The sequence below is a fragment of the Pseudorca crassidens genome, chromosome 2 (genome assembly GCF_039906515.1).
Source record: "Pseudorca crassidens isolate mPseCra1 chromosome 2, mPseCra1.hap1, whole genome shotgun sequence".
NCBI lineage: Eukaryota > Metazoa > Chordata > Mammalia > Artiodactyla > Delphinidae > Pseudorca > Pseudorca crassidens.
The window spans coordinates 90,422,445-90,440,010 of NC_090297.1; the positions used below are offsets into that span (position 1 = coordinate 90,422,445).

The 17,566-nt window shown below is 33.4% G+C and overlaps 1 protein-coding gene across 2 annotated transcripts in view; it reads right to left on the reverse strand.

Moving 5' to 3' along the window:
* Nucleotides 1-17,566, reverse strand: part of COL11A1 (collagen type XI alpha 1 chain) — a 196,316-nt gene that overhangs the window by 129,702 nt on the left and 49,048 nt on the right. For both annotated transcript variants that reach the window (XM_067727066.1, XM_067727067.1), the window contains exon 5: nucleotides 1,513-1,641. In XM_067727066.1, coding sequence (XP_067583167.1) covers nucleotides 1,513-1,641 — 129 coding nt within the window. The remainder of the gene's footprint in view (nucleotides 1-1,512; nucleotides 1,642-17,566) is intronic.

Consider the following 17,566-nt stretch of genomic DNA (forward strand, 5'->3'; position numbering starts at 1 on the left):
CTTGAACACCCATACTAAATGTTATAAATTTTAATATTGAATCACCATATAATCTCTAAGATATAAAAACACTAAAACCTGATGGACATTTTACCTATCTTCTTGGAATTCACAGACTGTTTTAATAAATCATGAGGGAATTCACAGACTGTTTTAATAAATCATGAGGTAATAAAAAGAATGAAGCACTTGAGAACTGAAAGAAGCAAACACAAATATCCAAGTAATTTCTCTTTTTTCTCTCATATTTGCTTTCCTGTTAGCTTCTTAAGACTTTATCCTGTTTTAAAAAAACATTAATATTAAGTCATGGAAAAGATCAGTGCAACAGAATTCACTATCATACCTCAAAAAGGAAAGTAATGTCAAAAAATATATTTCAAGCACTTAAATGGTAAAATCCAAATTGAATTATCATGCAGAAATAACAGTAAATTAAAATTAAGAGATAAGATCCTAACCTATTCTAAATAGTAGAACTCAAAAGATGGTATCTAATAGTATTTTAATAGTCAAGAAGAAAGCTATTTGAGTTATTTTCAAACATAAGGACAGCCTTGATGTCTTTAAACTTCCCCCCTCACCTTCTAAAATTTAGAACTCTTCACCTTGAGAAAAAAATAAAAATATAGATTTGCTGCTAACTAAAGACTCAATTCCTTCCAGTATTTGCTTTCTAATTTCCAGAAAATTCACATTAAAGAATTATCTAAAAATCTGCATAAAGCATACACTGTACTATATTTTTTTTGTTTTTTGGGATATTCAAGTCTGACAAAATTGCTATGGCTAACTTAAATGTACTTATTTTTGGTTTGAGAGAGAATAGAGTCAAATTTCATTATGGTGAATTTTCTTGCAAAAATAGCATGGAAGAATGGTTTCACACCCAAGTTTCAAATAAAGTGACATAATATTAATCAAAGAATATGAATATTTAGTTACGGCAATCAGTTCATAATGCTTTTCATTTCATTGCTCTCTGTATCAAATCTTATGCAAGAAAAAGAAAACTTACATATCAATATAGCATAGCCTTACAGAAATGGAAAAAAAAAATCCCTCTAAATATTCAACTCAGCCTGACAACTTTAAGATAGCACTAAAGTCCCTTTCTTATCTGCATGAATTGCCAAAGGCCTGTGGATATGGCAAGTATGCCAGAAAATAGTTACCCTTGTCTTGAGGCTGTTTTAATTACTGAAATGCTAAGGACAAAATATATCTTTGAGAAATTATCTTTTTTCTCATCTCCCCCCAAATAAAATATGCTCCTCTACACAGTATATGTGAAGTATCTGTATTTTTAAGAAATTATGTAACAAAATACTTAAGATGGAAACAAACACCAAAAATCTTCTTTAAATCACATATTCTTAGAAATGTTAAAACACTATAAATACAAGGTAAAGTTTAATTAAAAGTGAATAAATGGAGGTGAGCCTCCAAACTGCAAACCTATGTCCTTACCATTGGAATGAGAAAATCTGCCCTTGACCTTACGGTCCTCACCTCATCGATCTGGGGTTCCTGAGCCTGAGAAGCCTTGGGTGCTGAGGAATCACAGTCTGGACTGTAATGCTCACAGTAGTCATACGCTGCTTTGGGGTCACCTATGATCAACAACTGCTGGATGTCCCCCTGCCAAGAAACAAACATGGTTATGTAGTCAGCATATTTGAATACACATATATCCAGAACAAGATTTATCCAAGACACAGTGTAGTTCATCTTTAAATATGAGAAGAAATCGCTTACATTTCAATGTTAAAAACAGTCCTATAGGATTGAGAGAGAAATTCACACCTGTTTAACAAATCAGATCTTCTGCTATATTGTGGTTCAGAGAATCTATAGTATATTCATCTGTTTGCTAAAACTTGGTTTAACTGCATTCACAGTTTACTCTGTGTGGAATAGACAAATGAAATGTGAATAATAAGCTAATAAAAAAGTAAGATTTTAAAACTATAAAATTGTAATGTATTTCCAATATTAAATAATGGAAGAGTTCGATTGAATTATTTTTTAAGCAAGTTTATACAAGAATTTTTAAATGAAAATATAGATCCAACTATTGAGTTCTGTTAGAGAACTGAATATCAAAAGAAATTTCTACTTACAAACATGAATGAGAAATGCAGAGACCAGAAAAATCCAAATTAAAAAGCATATTTGCTTTTGGCATATTTTTGTTAAAAATGGAGCATCTAAGCATATATCAAACTCACTTATTTAGAAATCTGAATAATTTTAATAAAAAATAAACATTAGAAATAATTAATAGGGTTATCTAAAGAGTTTTAGTTCCAGAAGGTTCTGGAAACTGTGTAAACAAGAGGAAGATCAAATATTTTTCTCTCAAACCCATCTGAATATTTCCACATGGGTCTAATTTGACATGAAACTAGTTTGATATAAATCTATGGGTCATGACCATATTAATTCAGAATTATATTCAGTCCTAGAAGAATGTCTGGGTTAATATCCATTTGTCTTGGTGATTCAAGTCCCTGTAAGTCTGAGCTCATGAGTCTGATTCACAGAACTCCTGATATCATTTTGAATAATTTCAAAGTTACTTCAGCTTTCTCTACGTCTGATTAACATAAGCTCTTTAGAGCCTGATGAAAATTTTAGAAGTCTCTAACATTGAGTTAGAGAGCAGGAAAGAATTCATAGCACTTTTATACCACAATATTCATTTATTCATCAACAAATGTGGATTGAGAAAGTACTATACACAAGACATTGAACATAGTATCACTGGAGATGGAAACATAAATTTGATGTAATCCTTGCCCTTGGAGAGTGCAATATAGTGGTTAAGATTTAAAACTGTAATAAAATGGAGAATAAAATTTATAACTTGAAAAGATATAGCAGACTCTTGTGAAAAGTGCCAAGAAAAGAATTAAATTATTTAGTTCTAGCTGGCAATCCTTTATTGAATACTGTGGTTCCTATCTTTGGTGTGATAGTTATTTCTATTTGCATTGCTCTTTCTTCTGTCTAAAAAGCACTGTATATTCTTACTCTTAAAATTAGCATTTATGCTAATGGATCATAAATCTATATTTTCATTCATATCACTTTACTGAGATATAATTTACATATAGAATTTATTCCTTTAAAGTGGACAATTCAGTGTTTCTTAGTTCATTCACAGAGTTTTCCATCTATCACCAATGTCTAATTTCAGGAAATTGTCGTCACCCCTAAAAGAAACACCATAACCAATGGCAGTCACACCTTATCTCTTCCTTTGCTAGCCCCTGGTAACCACTGAACATTTCATATAAATGGAATCATACATCATGAGGCCTTTTGTGACTAGCTTCTTTCATTTGTCATGTTTTCAAAGTTTACCCATGTTTTAACATGTATCAGTACTGCATTCCTTTTTTGAAATAACAACTTTCTGTATGAACCTACTATTGAATACATTTTGTCTATCTAGTCAGCTGTTACTAGCTATTTGAGTTGTCTCAACTTAGTAGATATTTTGCTATTTGTTTTTTATATGTCATTCCTTTTTTGTTACTCTTTTACTCTCTTATTTTGTGCTATCTTCTTTTGTGCTAAATAGATATTTACTAGTGAACAATTTTAATGATTTTGTTTCTTTTACTATATTTTAGAGAGTTCTTGTTTTAGTGATTACCTTGGGGATTATAATTATCTTAATTTATAACATTTTTCAGATTAATATCAACTTAATATCAGCACTACACAAAAATTTGTTTCTGTATAACTCTTCCCTTTTCCCCTGCTTTGTAATATTATAGTTATACAAATTACATCTTTATACAATATAAGCCATCAACATAGTTCTATAAATTTTGCTTTATGCAATTGTATTTTAAAACAGATAAGAGAAGGAAAGTGCTATAAACAACAACAACAAAAATTTGTACTGTTTTTATATATACTTATGTTGGTAATTTTACCAGTGTTTTTTTATTTCTCTGTGTGAATTTGAGTTTCTGTCCAATGTCCTTTCATTTCAATCTAAAGGATTCCTTTTTATTTCTGGTAAGGCAGCTCTACTTTTGATACGTTATTTGTTTTTCATAAATCTGGGAATGTCAATTTCTTCTTTGTTTTTTTTTTTTTTTCTTTGTTTTTTGAAAGATAGTTTTGCAGGATATAGCATTTTTGGTTGACAATCTTTTTCTTCCAGAACTTGGAATATGTCAACCACTGTTTTCTGGCCTCTATGAAATCTGACAAAAAATTAGCTGTTAGTCTTAATAAGAATCTCTTTTATATTATGAGTTATTTTATTATTGATGCTTTGAAGATTCTTTCTTTGTCTTTTGACTGATTATAATACTTTGCGTGTGGATTTCTACAAATTTATCTTGCAGTTTCTTGAGATTCTCAGATATGTAGATTAATGTGTTTCATCAAAATTGGGAAGGTTTTGGTAATTATTTTTTGGAATATGCTTTGTACCTCCTTCCTCTCCACTCTTTTTGGGACTCATTATTATGTCTATGTTGCTATGCTTGATGGTGTCCCACAGGTCTTTGATGCTCTGTAAACTTTTTGCAAGTTTATTCTTTCTTTTCTTCATACTGAGTAATCTCAATTGATTTTCAACTCCCAATCTATTTTGTTCTTTTTTAAGACACTCTACATTTATTTATCTCTATTTGATAAGGCTTCATTCTCATACTTTCATGTAGTTGTTAAGCTGTGGCTTCCTTTAGTTTTTTTTTTTTTTTTTTCTTTTTAACATACTCATAATTGCTGATTTAAAGTCTTTGTCTGGTAAGTCCAATGTCTGCATGTCTTCAAGGACAGTTCCTATAGATTTGTTTTTCCTTTGTATGGGACATAATTTCCTGATTCTTTGCCTGTCTCATAATTTTTTGTTGACAGCTGCACATCTTAAATGTCACCTGTGGAGACTGGATTCCATTGCCCCCTCCCCTCAATGCTTGTTGTTATTTTGTTTGTGGTTTTTTTGCTGCTTGTCTGGTGACCTGTTGAAGTAATTATATATGTCAATTTTCTTTGTTTCCTGTGTCCACTGAGGTGTCTGCTCAGTTAGATTAGTGAAGAGCAAATGATTGGGCAGAGAATTCCTTAAAAATCTCTCACTATTTGCCAAGAGACTTTGAGTATGTATTTGTGTGTGAGCATGCCTATAATATTCCAACAGTTTACAACTCTGCCTTAGATCTCATTTCTTGCTATGCAGATCCTCAAGGTCAGTAATATTTGAGATATTAGGGTCTCTTCAGGTCTTTCCTGGACCTCAGTGACCTTTATAGACATCTCATTTCCAAACTTTTTATTTTTAGTGTCTTTGTCTGATCCTTGTTTGCTCAATATCCTAACAGTTAAATGAACACCGCCAACTACTTGCTAAAGATCTGCATCTAGAATGTCTCATTAGTAACAGAAAAATGACTAAAATTAAAATGTCAAAAACACACATCTGCCAATAAAAATTTCATTGACATGATATATTACAATGTTTAGTAATCCTTGAGATAAATTTTGTTGAATTCAGAAATTTCTCTACAATCAGATTTAACTATATTTCTTCAGTTATTTAGTCATTTCATTCAATCATTCATTCAAAAAGTGCTTTGAAAGTGCATGTAACATGTTAATATGTTCAGATAACACCCAAATAAGGAAACACCTACTTTATTTCCCAGTAAAACATGAAATAAAGCAGAATCAGCAAATACCCACCCACAAAATTATATGGCTTATAATGGTCATACTATTATTAGTGTGTCCAGCATCAAAATTATTTATTTTTATATGTTATGAGGCAGTACAATCAAACAAATTAGATTGTTTCTGAGATTTTCTTTTATTCTTTTTTGTAAATAGCTAGAATAGACTCTAATATTTAGCTTATGCCTACTGATTTTAAACATTCTCACAGCAAATGAATATAAGTTCTTAAAATTTATTGATAACATTTCTCAAACACTAACTTATGAGTTTAGAACACTGAGTAGCCAAAATTGAATTATTATAAATGAGTAATAACTAGTAACAGAGATATTTGAATATTCTTCATTCTGTTGTTAAAAAAATGCATCATTCAGTACCTCTTGTGTACTGTCATCACTGAGGGTTTCAATCAGAAATTCTGATTCTTGAATCACAGCCTTGCCATTAATTACTTGGAATTATGCAAGTCACTTACCCTAATTCATCATTTGTAAAGTGAATGCATTTATTTATTTATTTATTTATTTTTGCGGTACGCGGGCCTCTCACTATTGTGGCCTCTCCCGTTGCGGAGCACAGGCTCCGGACACACAGGCTCAGCGGTCATGGCTCAAGGGCCCAGCCGCTCCGCAGCATGTGGGATCTTCCCAGACCGGGGCACGAACCCGTGTCCCTGCATCGGCAGGCAGACTCTCAACCACTGCGCCACCAGGGAAGCCCAAAATGAATGCTTTTAGAGATCATATCTAAGGTCCTCTTCAGAACTAAAAATTATAGAGTTCCACACTTAACTTATAGATAATATAATAAACCAAATGAAGCTTTTGCTGAAACACAAAAAATTGCCTATCTTATTACATATAGTATTTTTAACAGTATATTTTTTAGAAGAATACTGGTTTCCTGAGTACTCAACTGTTCTAGTCAAGGCACTCCGCTTCATTAAATGGAAGCCTGCCAACCTTTCCACAATAAATTCTTTTTTCAGGTGTTTGATATTCAGCCATTAAATATAGTACTACTGGAAAGAAACTGGAAAATTGTGTTAAAAACCTACAGTACTATTTTCCCCGGAAGGCATTTTATAGTGTTTTATGTTAATCATATGACATGTTATGAGACAGTCTGTAGACAAACAAAGCATCCTGACAGCTTGAATGAACTATAAATATTTAGATTCAACAGTCATAAAAATTTCTACAGCTGGAAAAGGGTGAAGTTACCAAGTAAAATTGGCATCTGCTGTACACAACATATGAAAAAGACATCCTCCTCCTCTAATGCTCTACAAAGCCAAAATTAAAGTAGAGCTGAAACAATTACCTTGCTATCTACAGCTGTGTCAACTAGGTCTATACTATAGTATTTTTCTATAGACAGAATGAGTCTAGAGGAGGGAAGCAAAACAAATGCAAGAAAACTGAACAGAAACTATATATAAAGATGAGGTTCTTCTGAATGTCACATGCATTGCAAAAGGATCCAGCCACATTTTTTTCAAGACCAATTATATAAATAACAGCATATCCTCCTCTCAAAACTAAAATATAATTCACCTATTCTAACAATTTTTGTTTGTTATTTTTGTTTGTATATGCATATATAGAGTAACTCTCTATAAGGCCTAGCTATTTCCGTTTTCTCTGCTATGAACGTAATTACATTATAACTCAGGAAATACACAAGTTAATACACATTTAGCTTTTTTGCATGTACAAGAAATCACATTTATTGAAAAAGTGTTGTACAAGAAATTGGTATAATATCTAAGGTCACATGTCAATGTGTCAATGCTAAGTGTCTGAATTTTCAGATTCAATTCTGCATCCTATGAAGTCAACCAGTGCTTGGTTGAAGTCAGTTCCCAGCCTGAGCATCCACTGAACTGTACAGCAACAGCAGCTGATTCCTGAGAATGAGCAATGAAAAACTGGGTTTTGATCAGCTGTCATGTTCAATTCCATGTGGCTGAATAAGGTAACCTGTGAATGAATTATGTGCTTGAAGCATAATAAGATCCCAAGAATGACAGAGGAGATTCAGACATAACCAAACAGTTAAAGCAGAGGCTGGATCAATATACAACTATAATTGTTCAATAAGCAGTTTGTTTTTAAACAGCTTATTTATAAACACTCTCTCTAATATCAACCTGGCAACTAGTAACTCTACAATCCTATAAGGCTTTTAATTCCCTATGAATCTTGGAAGATTTAAACTTTTAATATTAAAACTTGGGTGTTAGTTATATTTTAGGAGAATAACTTACTTTCGGTAATATCTGGAAAAGAAGACTCCAAGTATTTATTGACTATGTGTCTCACTGAATTTCAAAGCTTTCTAGAGTTAGAAATTTCATCTCCCCTAAACCTGTTGTAAATCACATGCTGCAATTGCATTCTATAAAATCAGCTAGCCTCCAAATTTCCCGAAGCACATTCTTACCTCCATTAACTTTAACATGCAGGAATCTCAACGGGAATGAATGCTTTTATAAAATGCTTCTTGTTAAAATCTTGACTGTATGTTATAAGCAAATAGGAGTTAGGTTGATGAAGAAGATGGAGAGGGAAATAGTATTAAACAGGAAAACGGGGCTTCCCTGGTGGCACAGTGGTTGAGAATCTGCCTGCTAATGTAGGGGACACGGGTTCGAGCCCTGGTCTGGGAAGATCCCACATGCCGCGGAGCAACTAGGTCCGTGAGCCACAACTACTGAGCCTGCGTGTCTGGAGCCTGTGCTCTGCAACAAGAGAGGCCGCGACAGTGAGAGGCCCACGCACTGTGATGAAGAGTGGCCCCCACTTGCCACAACTAGAGAAAGCCCTCACACAGAAACGAAGACCCAACACAGCCCAAAATTAATTAATTAATTAATTAATTTTTTAAAAAGACAGGAAACCTCTTAAACAGAACTCTGGATGCATGAAACTGACAAAGTTGGAAAAGTACATATAGTGCTGTATAGTTGGAAGGAAGGCCCTATATGGTGATAATGAGCAGTGAGGGTTGAGGGATGAAAGAGATAAAGTAGAAGAAAGAAAAAGAACCAAGCAAAGAACCAATCTGAGAAAAGCTTTGTGTGTGAACTGAATTCTAAAAGTTACAGAATGTCATTCAAGGACTTTGAACCATGGAGCAAATTGATCAATGACGTATTTTAACAAAATTGCTATGACTACATAGGGAAGGATGATTTGAAAGCAGCTAGTTTGGAAGCATGAGAATCTTGCTTAGGAATCCATCACAGTTAAGCATTGGGAAATTTAACTCAGCAACAGCAGGAATGGAGTAGAGGATACATAGAGTTTATTAGAGAAAAACGTGTGAGATTTGAGAACTGACTAGGTAATGATGATGGAGTGGAATGGGAATGGCAAGTAGAGAGGGAGGAAGTGCATTAGAGAAGAGTGGAAGGTAGTTCTGTAGTTTCTGGTATGAGCAAGGGTAAGACGGAAAATCCATTTACTCAGTTGAGAAACAATAAAAAGGAAAAATTGGGGATCAACCTTTTAAGTCTATGAAGTGAAATGATAACTAATTTTTTTCTAGAAAAAGTCTTTTTTTTTTTTTTAAGAAACTTACCTTTATTTACTTTCGAATTGTACTCCTCTATGTGCCGACTGTCAGGTTATATCACTGAGACCAAACTAAGTTATAAGCATCAATAAGAATCAGCAGAAATTTTCCCTTTAGCTGGACAGCCCATACCTCTTTCTGTAGCAATTTATACCCATTTTTTCACTGGTAATCAAAGACAAAATGAACTTGTCTAGACTTAGTGTTATGGGATGACCTGTGTGCCCCAAATTCATATGTTTAAGTTCTTAGCCTCAGAACCTGACTATATTTGGAGATGGGACCTATAAAGACAGAAGTAAGATTAAATGAAATCTTTATGGAGGGCCCTAATCCAATATGACTGGTCTTTTTATAAGAAGAGGAGATTAGGACACAGACACCACAATGCGAAGGTCATGTGAAGACACAAGGAGAAGATGACTATCTACAAGCCAAGGTGAAAGGCCTCAAAAGAAATGAACCTTGCTAACATCTTGCTCTCAGACTTCAAGCATCTGGAACTGTGAAAATATTAATTTCTGTTGTTTAAGACACAGTGTGTGGTATTTGGTTATGGCAGCCCTAGCAAACAAATACAGACTGATAAATACTAGTTTGTTTTTATTTATATCTTGCAAGTATTATCTTCATAGCAGAATAAAGAAGAGCACTTCAAAACAAGTATTTTTGTTTGTTTGTAACATGGGTAATCTCTAACTGTGTCCAGGATCTGGTATTAAGTAGATGCTGTGGAAATATTGACTGATTTAATTTGGCAAGCAGCTAGAACTCAGGGTAATCACAGGTTATCATACACCCGACGGTATCATCATGTGTAAATATCCCTCAGACATTAGAGGTAGTAGAAAGTGAGAATGATAAATAAATATTTGTCTCCAAGTATAAATAAAGAATTTGAAGGGAACAAGTTTTTAAGTAAACTTACCAGAGTTTTAAAGATCTTTATCAAATTAAATTATGCTAGAGGTCATAGTGAGTTTAAACAACCATTTATATGATTTTTTTAAAAATGCAATTTCATTACACTAGTGAAAAAGTTAAAATAATTCCTTGTTGTATCAACTCCATATTAATGAAATTATAACCTAATTCTACTTCATTTCAACAATGAAAATAGCAAAAGTGTTTTATCATTTTTATATATAATATAAAAATATATATATAATCAGAATAATACATTTTTTGTATTCTATACTTCATTTTATCTATTCATAGTAATATAAATCAAAAGTAAAACAACATACTTGGTTCTTTCTTGATTTAAGAAAAGACATGCAAAGTTAAATTACAAATCATAAAAAATACTGAGATGATCCTCAGATTACAAAAAGACTCTTCATTTCAAATGTTCATTAAATAATGAACATTTAAAATATGAATAATCAAAATTTGATCTTCCTCCCAAAATAAAGTCATCTGATACTTTTTACAAACATCTGTTGTTCAAAATAATATAACTGAAGATAACATTTAAAATCTAAAAAGAGGATTTTAAAACAAAATGGAAATCATTTGAGACCTTATCTTTAAAAATTAACTTGAGAAAAAAATATTATTTGTATGAAAAAAATATTATGTATCATTTAATATTTTAAACTTGTATTTTAACACAGACTCAAAGAACAAATTCATATAAGTAATATCAGCATAAAGGTCAAATATGACCTTTGCAAGCAGGTATGACTTTCGCTGCCTGTCACACAAAGTTAACTGCAGAATTTGACATTTACTTTATATTTCATAGCCTTGACTTGACAGTAAATTTTGAATTTATTTTAAAGTAATTATCATCTTTTGAATATGAAAAGAAGTGATAGACTCTTCATCATTTCATAGAGTTTAACAGTTGAACTGGCACATTTACTCTTTTAACACAAGCAAATAAACTGTATCATTTCTTTCCACATATCTGTTTAGCATCATCATTTTTATTGCCTTTTTTTTTTTTTTTTTTTTTGCGGTACGCGGGCCTCTCACTGTTGTGGCCTCTCCCGTTGCGGAGCACAAGCTCCAGACGCGCAGGCTCAGCGGCCATGGCTCACAGGCCCAGCCGCTCTGCGGCATGTGGGATCTTCCCGGACCAGGGCACAAACCCGTGTCCCCTGCATCGGCAGGCGGACTCTCAACCACTGCGCCACCAGGGAAGCCCTTTATTGCCTATTTTTAAGTCTAGAGAAAATATCAGTGGATGTAAAGAAGTCATTGGTAGTAGCATTTTTATACATTTATTATTCTAGTTCTACATGCAATGATACTGTCCCAGAAGTAATATTGTCCAGTAATTACTGTCCCAGTAATAGGTCCTAGAAATAATATTTTTAAATACTTCCTTATTTCTACTCTGTTGCACTCCTCTACTATAATAAATGATACATTTCTTTAGTGAATTGAAGTTTTATTAAATCAAAATTTGGCCATTTTATGAAATATATAAGCCTAAGAGGATTTTAAAAGTATGCATATACATTATAAAGTAATTGATATACCTTTTACTCTTTTTTAATTTTGAAAAAATTGTTTTTTTAGTACCAATGTGAAAACTTCTTTGCTTACTACAGAATGTAGTCAAACTGTATATATGTCTACTGAACAGTGAAAGATGGGGGTCATGCTCTCAAATTTGAAAGCCAGAATTCCCTATTGAAATGGGAGTATTTGCAAAGAACTATACTTTTGAAGGAAAAAAAAAAGCAAACCTGTTACACAGCATTCCTAATTCCAGGAGGCACTTCATGCCTTACAATTTTAAGACAAGCTACATTTTTCCCCCCAAACAAAATATTTTCTTAAAAAAGAAAACAGCAGAAGTAACACATAATTTTATTAATAGGCACAGATATATTATAAGTCAGGTAATAAATGTATTTCTTCTATAACTTTTAGTGGTAACTTACACAGAAATTTGACAGCCAGATAACTTTCAGAATCCTTTCCCCTGGTTGTCTATCAATCAGTCATCTATCCATTTAGTCAACACATATTTATTGAGGCAAAGTAACATGCTGACACTATAGATAGGTAAAAGAAAAATAAAGAGGGAAATCAGACCCAGATCCTACTCTCAGATAGCATATAACCTGGTAAGGGAGATTAATTATACACAGACATGATATATAAGAAACATATTTCTTTAGTACTTACTATATTCCAATTATGAAAAATAAATAAATTGGGGTGGCAGGGGTGGGGTAATGACACAATTTTCATCTCGGAAAATCAAAGGAATAATCTAGAAGGAATTGGCATAAATGAGATAATTAATGAGAAAGTGTCTAGTTTTTCTTTTAAATATAAAGATACTTGGTATTCTTTGTTGGCTCCCAGAATCCTAATCATTGCTCTCTCTTACCCTGTGCCTAAAGAATATGACCCCATAGCCCACATCATCAGACTGTCTTGGCAGGTCGGTTTCCAGTACAGACAATGGAAGTGACCACCAAGAGTTAGGAGTTAGGAAGGTGGGAAGAGAAGGAGGTTGGGTAGTTTCACCAGACACTTTCCTGTCTGTCACGGCAGTCTGATACCTTGACCACTAGTGCCACTGTCAGAAAGCACTAGTGCAGGGCTCCAGCTTTCACTGTACTGCTATTTCTGCCCCTTGCCCACTTAACACTTGGAAAGGTAATACTCCTTGCCAGGTAACTCTGCCTCCTTGTTCAAACCTCTGAAATCACCTGAGTAGAAATTCAGTTTCCTGCTGGAACCCACACTGAACTCACTCACAGAGAGTATGAGAAGTTAGAGAAAGACCCCATAGTTGAAGGCCCTAAAATAGTAATTGGTATCTTCGTTTTATATATATATTAAGTTTAAGGATTCAAGTAATCAGTATATATCACTTTCCAGGAAAGTACACTGTATCTACTAGAATACACACAGTTTGTGGTTGGGGCTCCTCTTTTTTTTTTTTTTTTTTTGGCCATGCCGTGCGGTTTTCAGGATCTCAGTTCCCTGACCTGGAACTGAACCCAGGCCATGGCAGTGAAAGCCTGGAATCCTAACCACTAGGCTATCAGGAACCCCCAGGGGCTCCTCTTCTTAATAAGCCAATCTACATTATACAGCTAAACTCACTGGAATATAAACTTCATGAGAGTAAGGACCTGTCTGTTTTGTTCTCCCAGGTTTCCACAATTCCTGGAATAGGCCTGCACGTAGTGAGTATGTACCAAAAGTTTGTTCGGTAAATAGATATCCAGGCAATTAATTTATTCACCATTATAAGACTCAATTTCAACAACTGTAAATTAAGAATACTATTATTTGTCTTGTATTTCCTACAGATTCTTTAAAAATTAATACCTACTTAAGCAATTTTTAAAGTGTAAGTGTACACAGACGTAAGGTATAATTATTATAGTACTTGAAGCCAATTAAAGGAGAACACACCTTTGAGCTTAAACTTCTAGATGTGTTTATAGACTGTAAAATTTAAGAAATGCTGCTGGAGAATATATTTTTATTAGTTCCATAAATAAATTCCAAAAAAGTTGAGTTTCAGAAGACTTAAAGTTATTATTCTATAAGTAAAGCCCATAAGGAAAAAGTATAATAGAAGAGAAAGAAAAATACATTCAGATAAACAGTTTCCAGCATGTACCACTGTAAAAGCAATAGCTTAAAAAAATTCTACAATGTTTCCATAAGATATTCCCTGGACACTAAAACTTCTGCTCACATTTGATATTAGAGCTTTGTTGAAAAGTATGGTGGGTCTTGGAAGAGGTTTTTGATTGTATATCCAGGAACCAGATTGACATTAAATCTTAAACATGGCATAAAATGCGCAAAAAATTAGAGATTATCAGAAGATTAATTGAAAAAATATGCTTCTTGCCTACTAAGACTTCTGAATTTGCCAAGGCATTAACTCACATCATAGTTTTTTTTCCAGACATTCTATACGGTTAATGATTCTTTCTCAACTATTTTGTGTGGAAAAGGAAAGCTGCCAAAATGCTTCAAATTTTAGTTTAATTGAAAAATGCATCAGAGATTGCATCTGAACTATAATTCAAAGGAAAAAATGAAAAAAACCACATAATCACAGACAGAACTGCTACCCACACAGTCCTTATATTTCACTGTGTCCCAAAATCAGCTTAAGAAATCAGTTTTAAGAAAATGAGTAGTGATCCTATGTTACTTGAATGTACTACTAATTCAACAACTATTTACCAAGTATTACAAAAAATGCAATACTTTAAAACTTTAAAGTTGTATAAAACACTACCACAAAAAGGGCATGTTTATCTTATACTTTCTAATAAACATTCCTACTGAAAGAGAACTATCAATGTGGCTCTATTCCACAAAAAAAATAATAAAAGAAAACGAGGAAAGAAAAAATGATTAGGAAAAAGGTAACAAATCTTTCTTCCTGCTTCCTTGTTGGCCAAGATGATCTATACTCCTTGAATTAATAAATGCTAGAAAGCATATTTATTTCATCCATTTAAAAAATATTTTCAGGCAGTGCTGTAGACACTACGGATACAATACAAAGCTTCTGCTCTCTTGGAGCTTACATTCCAGAGAAGGAAAGAGAAAATAAGCAAAATATAGTATCAGAGTAATAGGTGCTTTAAAAATATAAAGCAGGATAGGAGAGATTGTAGAAAGTAAGACACTATATAACAAACTGTGATCATGAAAGATTTTGCTGATAAAGGGACGCTGAGACAGAGACAACTGAGGAAACAAAGAAGTAAGAAATTCATAGAAATATCTAAGGAAAAGCCTTCCAGGCAGAAGGACGAGTGGATGCTCAGACCCCAAGGCTGGAGCATGATTGATGTGTTCAAAACGGGATGCCTTGTGGGTCAGAGGGAGCAGGGGGGTAAAAGAATCATTGATGAGGTCAGAGAAGAGGGGCAGAGGGTGTGGATGAATCACTTAGGAGATGACGGAATATTGAAAGAACTTTAACGTACTCTAAATGACATGAAAAGCCACCAGACAGTTATAAACAAGGAAGTGACATTCTTTACTGACTCATTCATTCTTTCAGCCAGGTGCTATTTGACAGGAATATGCCTGCTAGTCTAGGCTTGCTACTTAGAGAACAGACTAGCAGATGGGCAGACAGACACAGGGAGATCAATTAAAAGCCTCCTGCAATTTTCCAAGAAATAGATAACGTTAATAATTATAATAATAAATAATACTTAACTGGCACTTACTGTATACCTGCCGCTCTTCTAAGAACTTTATATAGTCATATTGTAAACCAAAATGAACTAGGTCATGCCTTAAAAAAAACTACTTCCTAAAAAAATATAAAATAATTTAAATAATTTATCACATTCTTATTCTACTTCTTTGAGCTAATAATAATTTCACACTACCTATGTTTTTACTGTAAAGCTCAGAAGTATATAGAAACATGGTGAAATAAGATTATTTGGTCCAGGATAATCCTATGGCCTTTTAAAGCTTCATTAAAAGCATGTAGTTCATCAATCGTAAAAAAGAGAACTAAAGACTTTTGAATTTAGTTAAAATTCCAAACAGTTCATGTTTTTAAGAAGGAAACATTGACTATTTAATACTCTATGTAAAGCATAAAGTATTAAGTTCCTCTCTCCCTTAACCCCACATACCTAATCAGCCCCTAAGACCTGTCAATTCTATCCCACATTAGCATTCTGAAGCAAGACCCTTCTCTCCATTTCTTCTGTCATGGCCTTGTCTCTACTGTAAGTAACCTCTTATTTGAACTAATGTTTCAACATATCAGTTTTGGTGTTTTATTCCCACCAGGTTCTTCTGATTCTAGACTAACTCCTTCACTGCCACAAAAAGAACTTTTAAAAAACAAGACTCAATGTTTAATTCCTCTACTTAAAGAAACTTCTTATGACCTATGGTTTAAAGTTCAACCCCCTCAGCATGTTATAAAATTCAGTCCATACACAGGCCCTAACTCATCCTACCAGCTCGTCTCCCAAATACCCCCGAAGCAAATTGCATTCTCAGATGTGCTGAGCTCATTCCAAACTTTCATCTTTTGCACAGGTGCCCTCATCTTTAAATACCCTTTTATTTTTCATCATTTTGGATACAGTTGTTATTTTCTCCCTTGAACATACCTATATCTTTATTATGGGCAGAATCATATTTATTACAACTATTTATTTGTATCGCTACATCAATTATTTAAGCACAATATTTGTCATATAATATTTATTCTGTTTCAACAGAGAATAGTCAGCTACTTAATAAACACCTGACTTTCAAATGACATATGCTATCCTATACCTCTCCCTGACCCTTCTCCTCCCAAACACTTCTAACTAAGCCTTAACCACTTGCATATACAGCACTCATTCACATATTTACTAATCTTCATTGGCTATAAACACTGTGCAAACTTTGTGTTTGATGCCATTGCTGGAGTACCTAAATTAAGGGGATATAAATCCTGCTCTCAATAAATTTATAGTCTAATGAGAAAGCTATATATTAATAGATAATTATAAAACTACATGGTAATAGACAGTGACAACAGGAATGCAATGCAAGATGGCTTTTTTGGGGGAGAAGTTAATAAAATGCCACAAACTAATAATAAACCTTAAATGGGAAAAAAGAAGACAAGTAATCAGAGATAAGACTTATAAAAGGGACAAAACAAAATGTGTGACACTTTATTGTGCACTGCTGGCAGCAGATAACCTAATTATGCACTAATCAAAAAATAGACAACAAACCAAACAAGGCAATGATCCTATTAGAGGACAAGTAATATCTTGTATAAGTGGTACTTTGGATCTTCTATTGAGTTCTGAAATCTGAATCCACCTCAAGTGCTATATTGAGTTTCTTGAAACAATTCCAACCATAAATCTTACTAAATATGAAATTACAGTAAATTATCAGTAGAGTCACAAAATAAAAGCTGTTATCTGCATATCACACTACAGTGGCGCAGATTCAATCATAGTCTGAATGACAACAGGATAGCATGTGGCTGTTATATAATAAAGTACAGTGATGTCTAGAATGGAGAACTGAGGAAAAGTCCTACAGCATCGCTGAAGCTTGGTCATAAATAATGCAGCACATTCCTGTGTGTTTTCCCTCACCACGCTTGTCATACCAACTTGGTGTGCAATAATAAGGAATGTAATTACACATCTAGAAGGCAAAAGTAGAAGCTCCTTTCAGACTTGGTTAAAAATAACTCTCAAAAAAGGATTAAACTAATGCTGTATCTTGATCTACCCATGCATGTGATCTGTAGGAAAACTTAAATATCTCCCCAAAACAGAAAAATCCA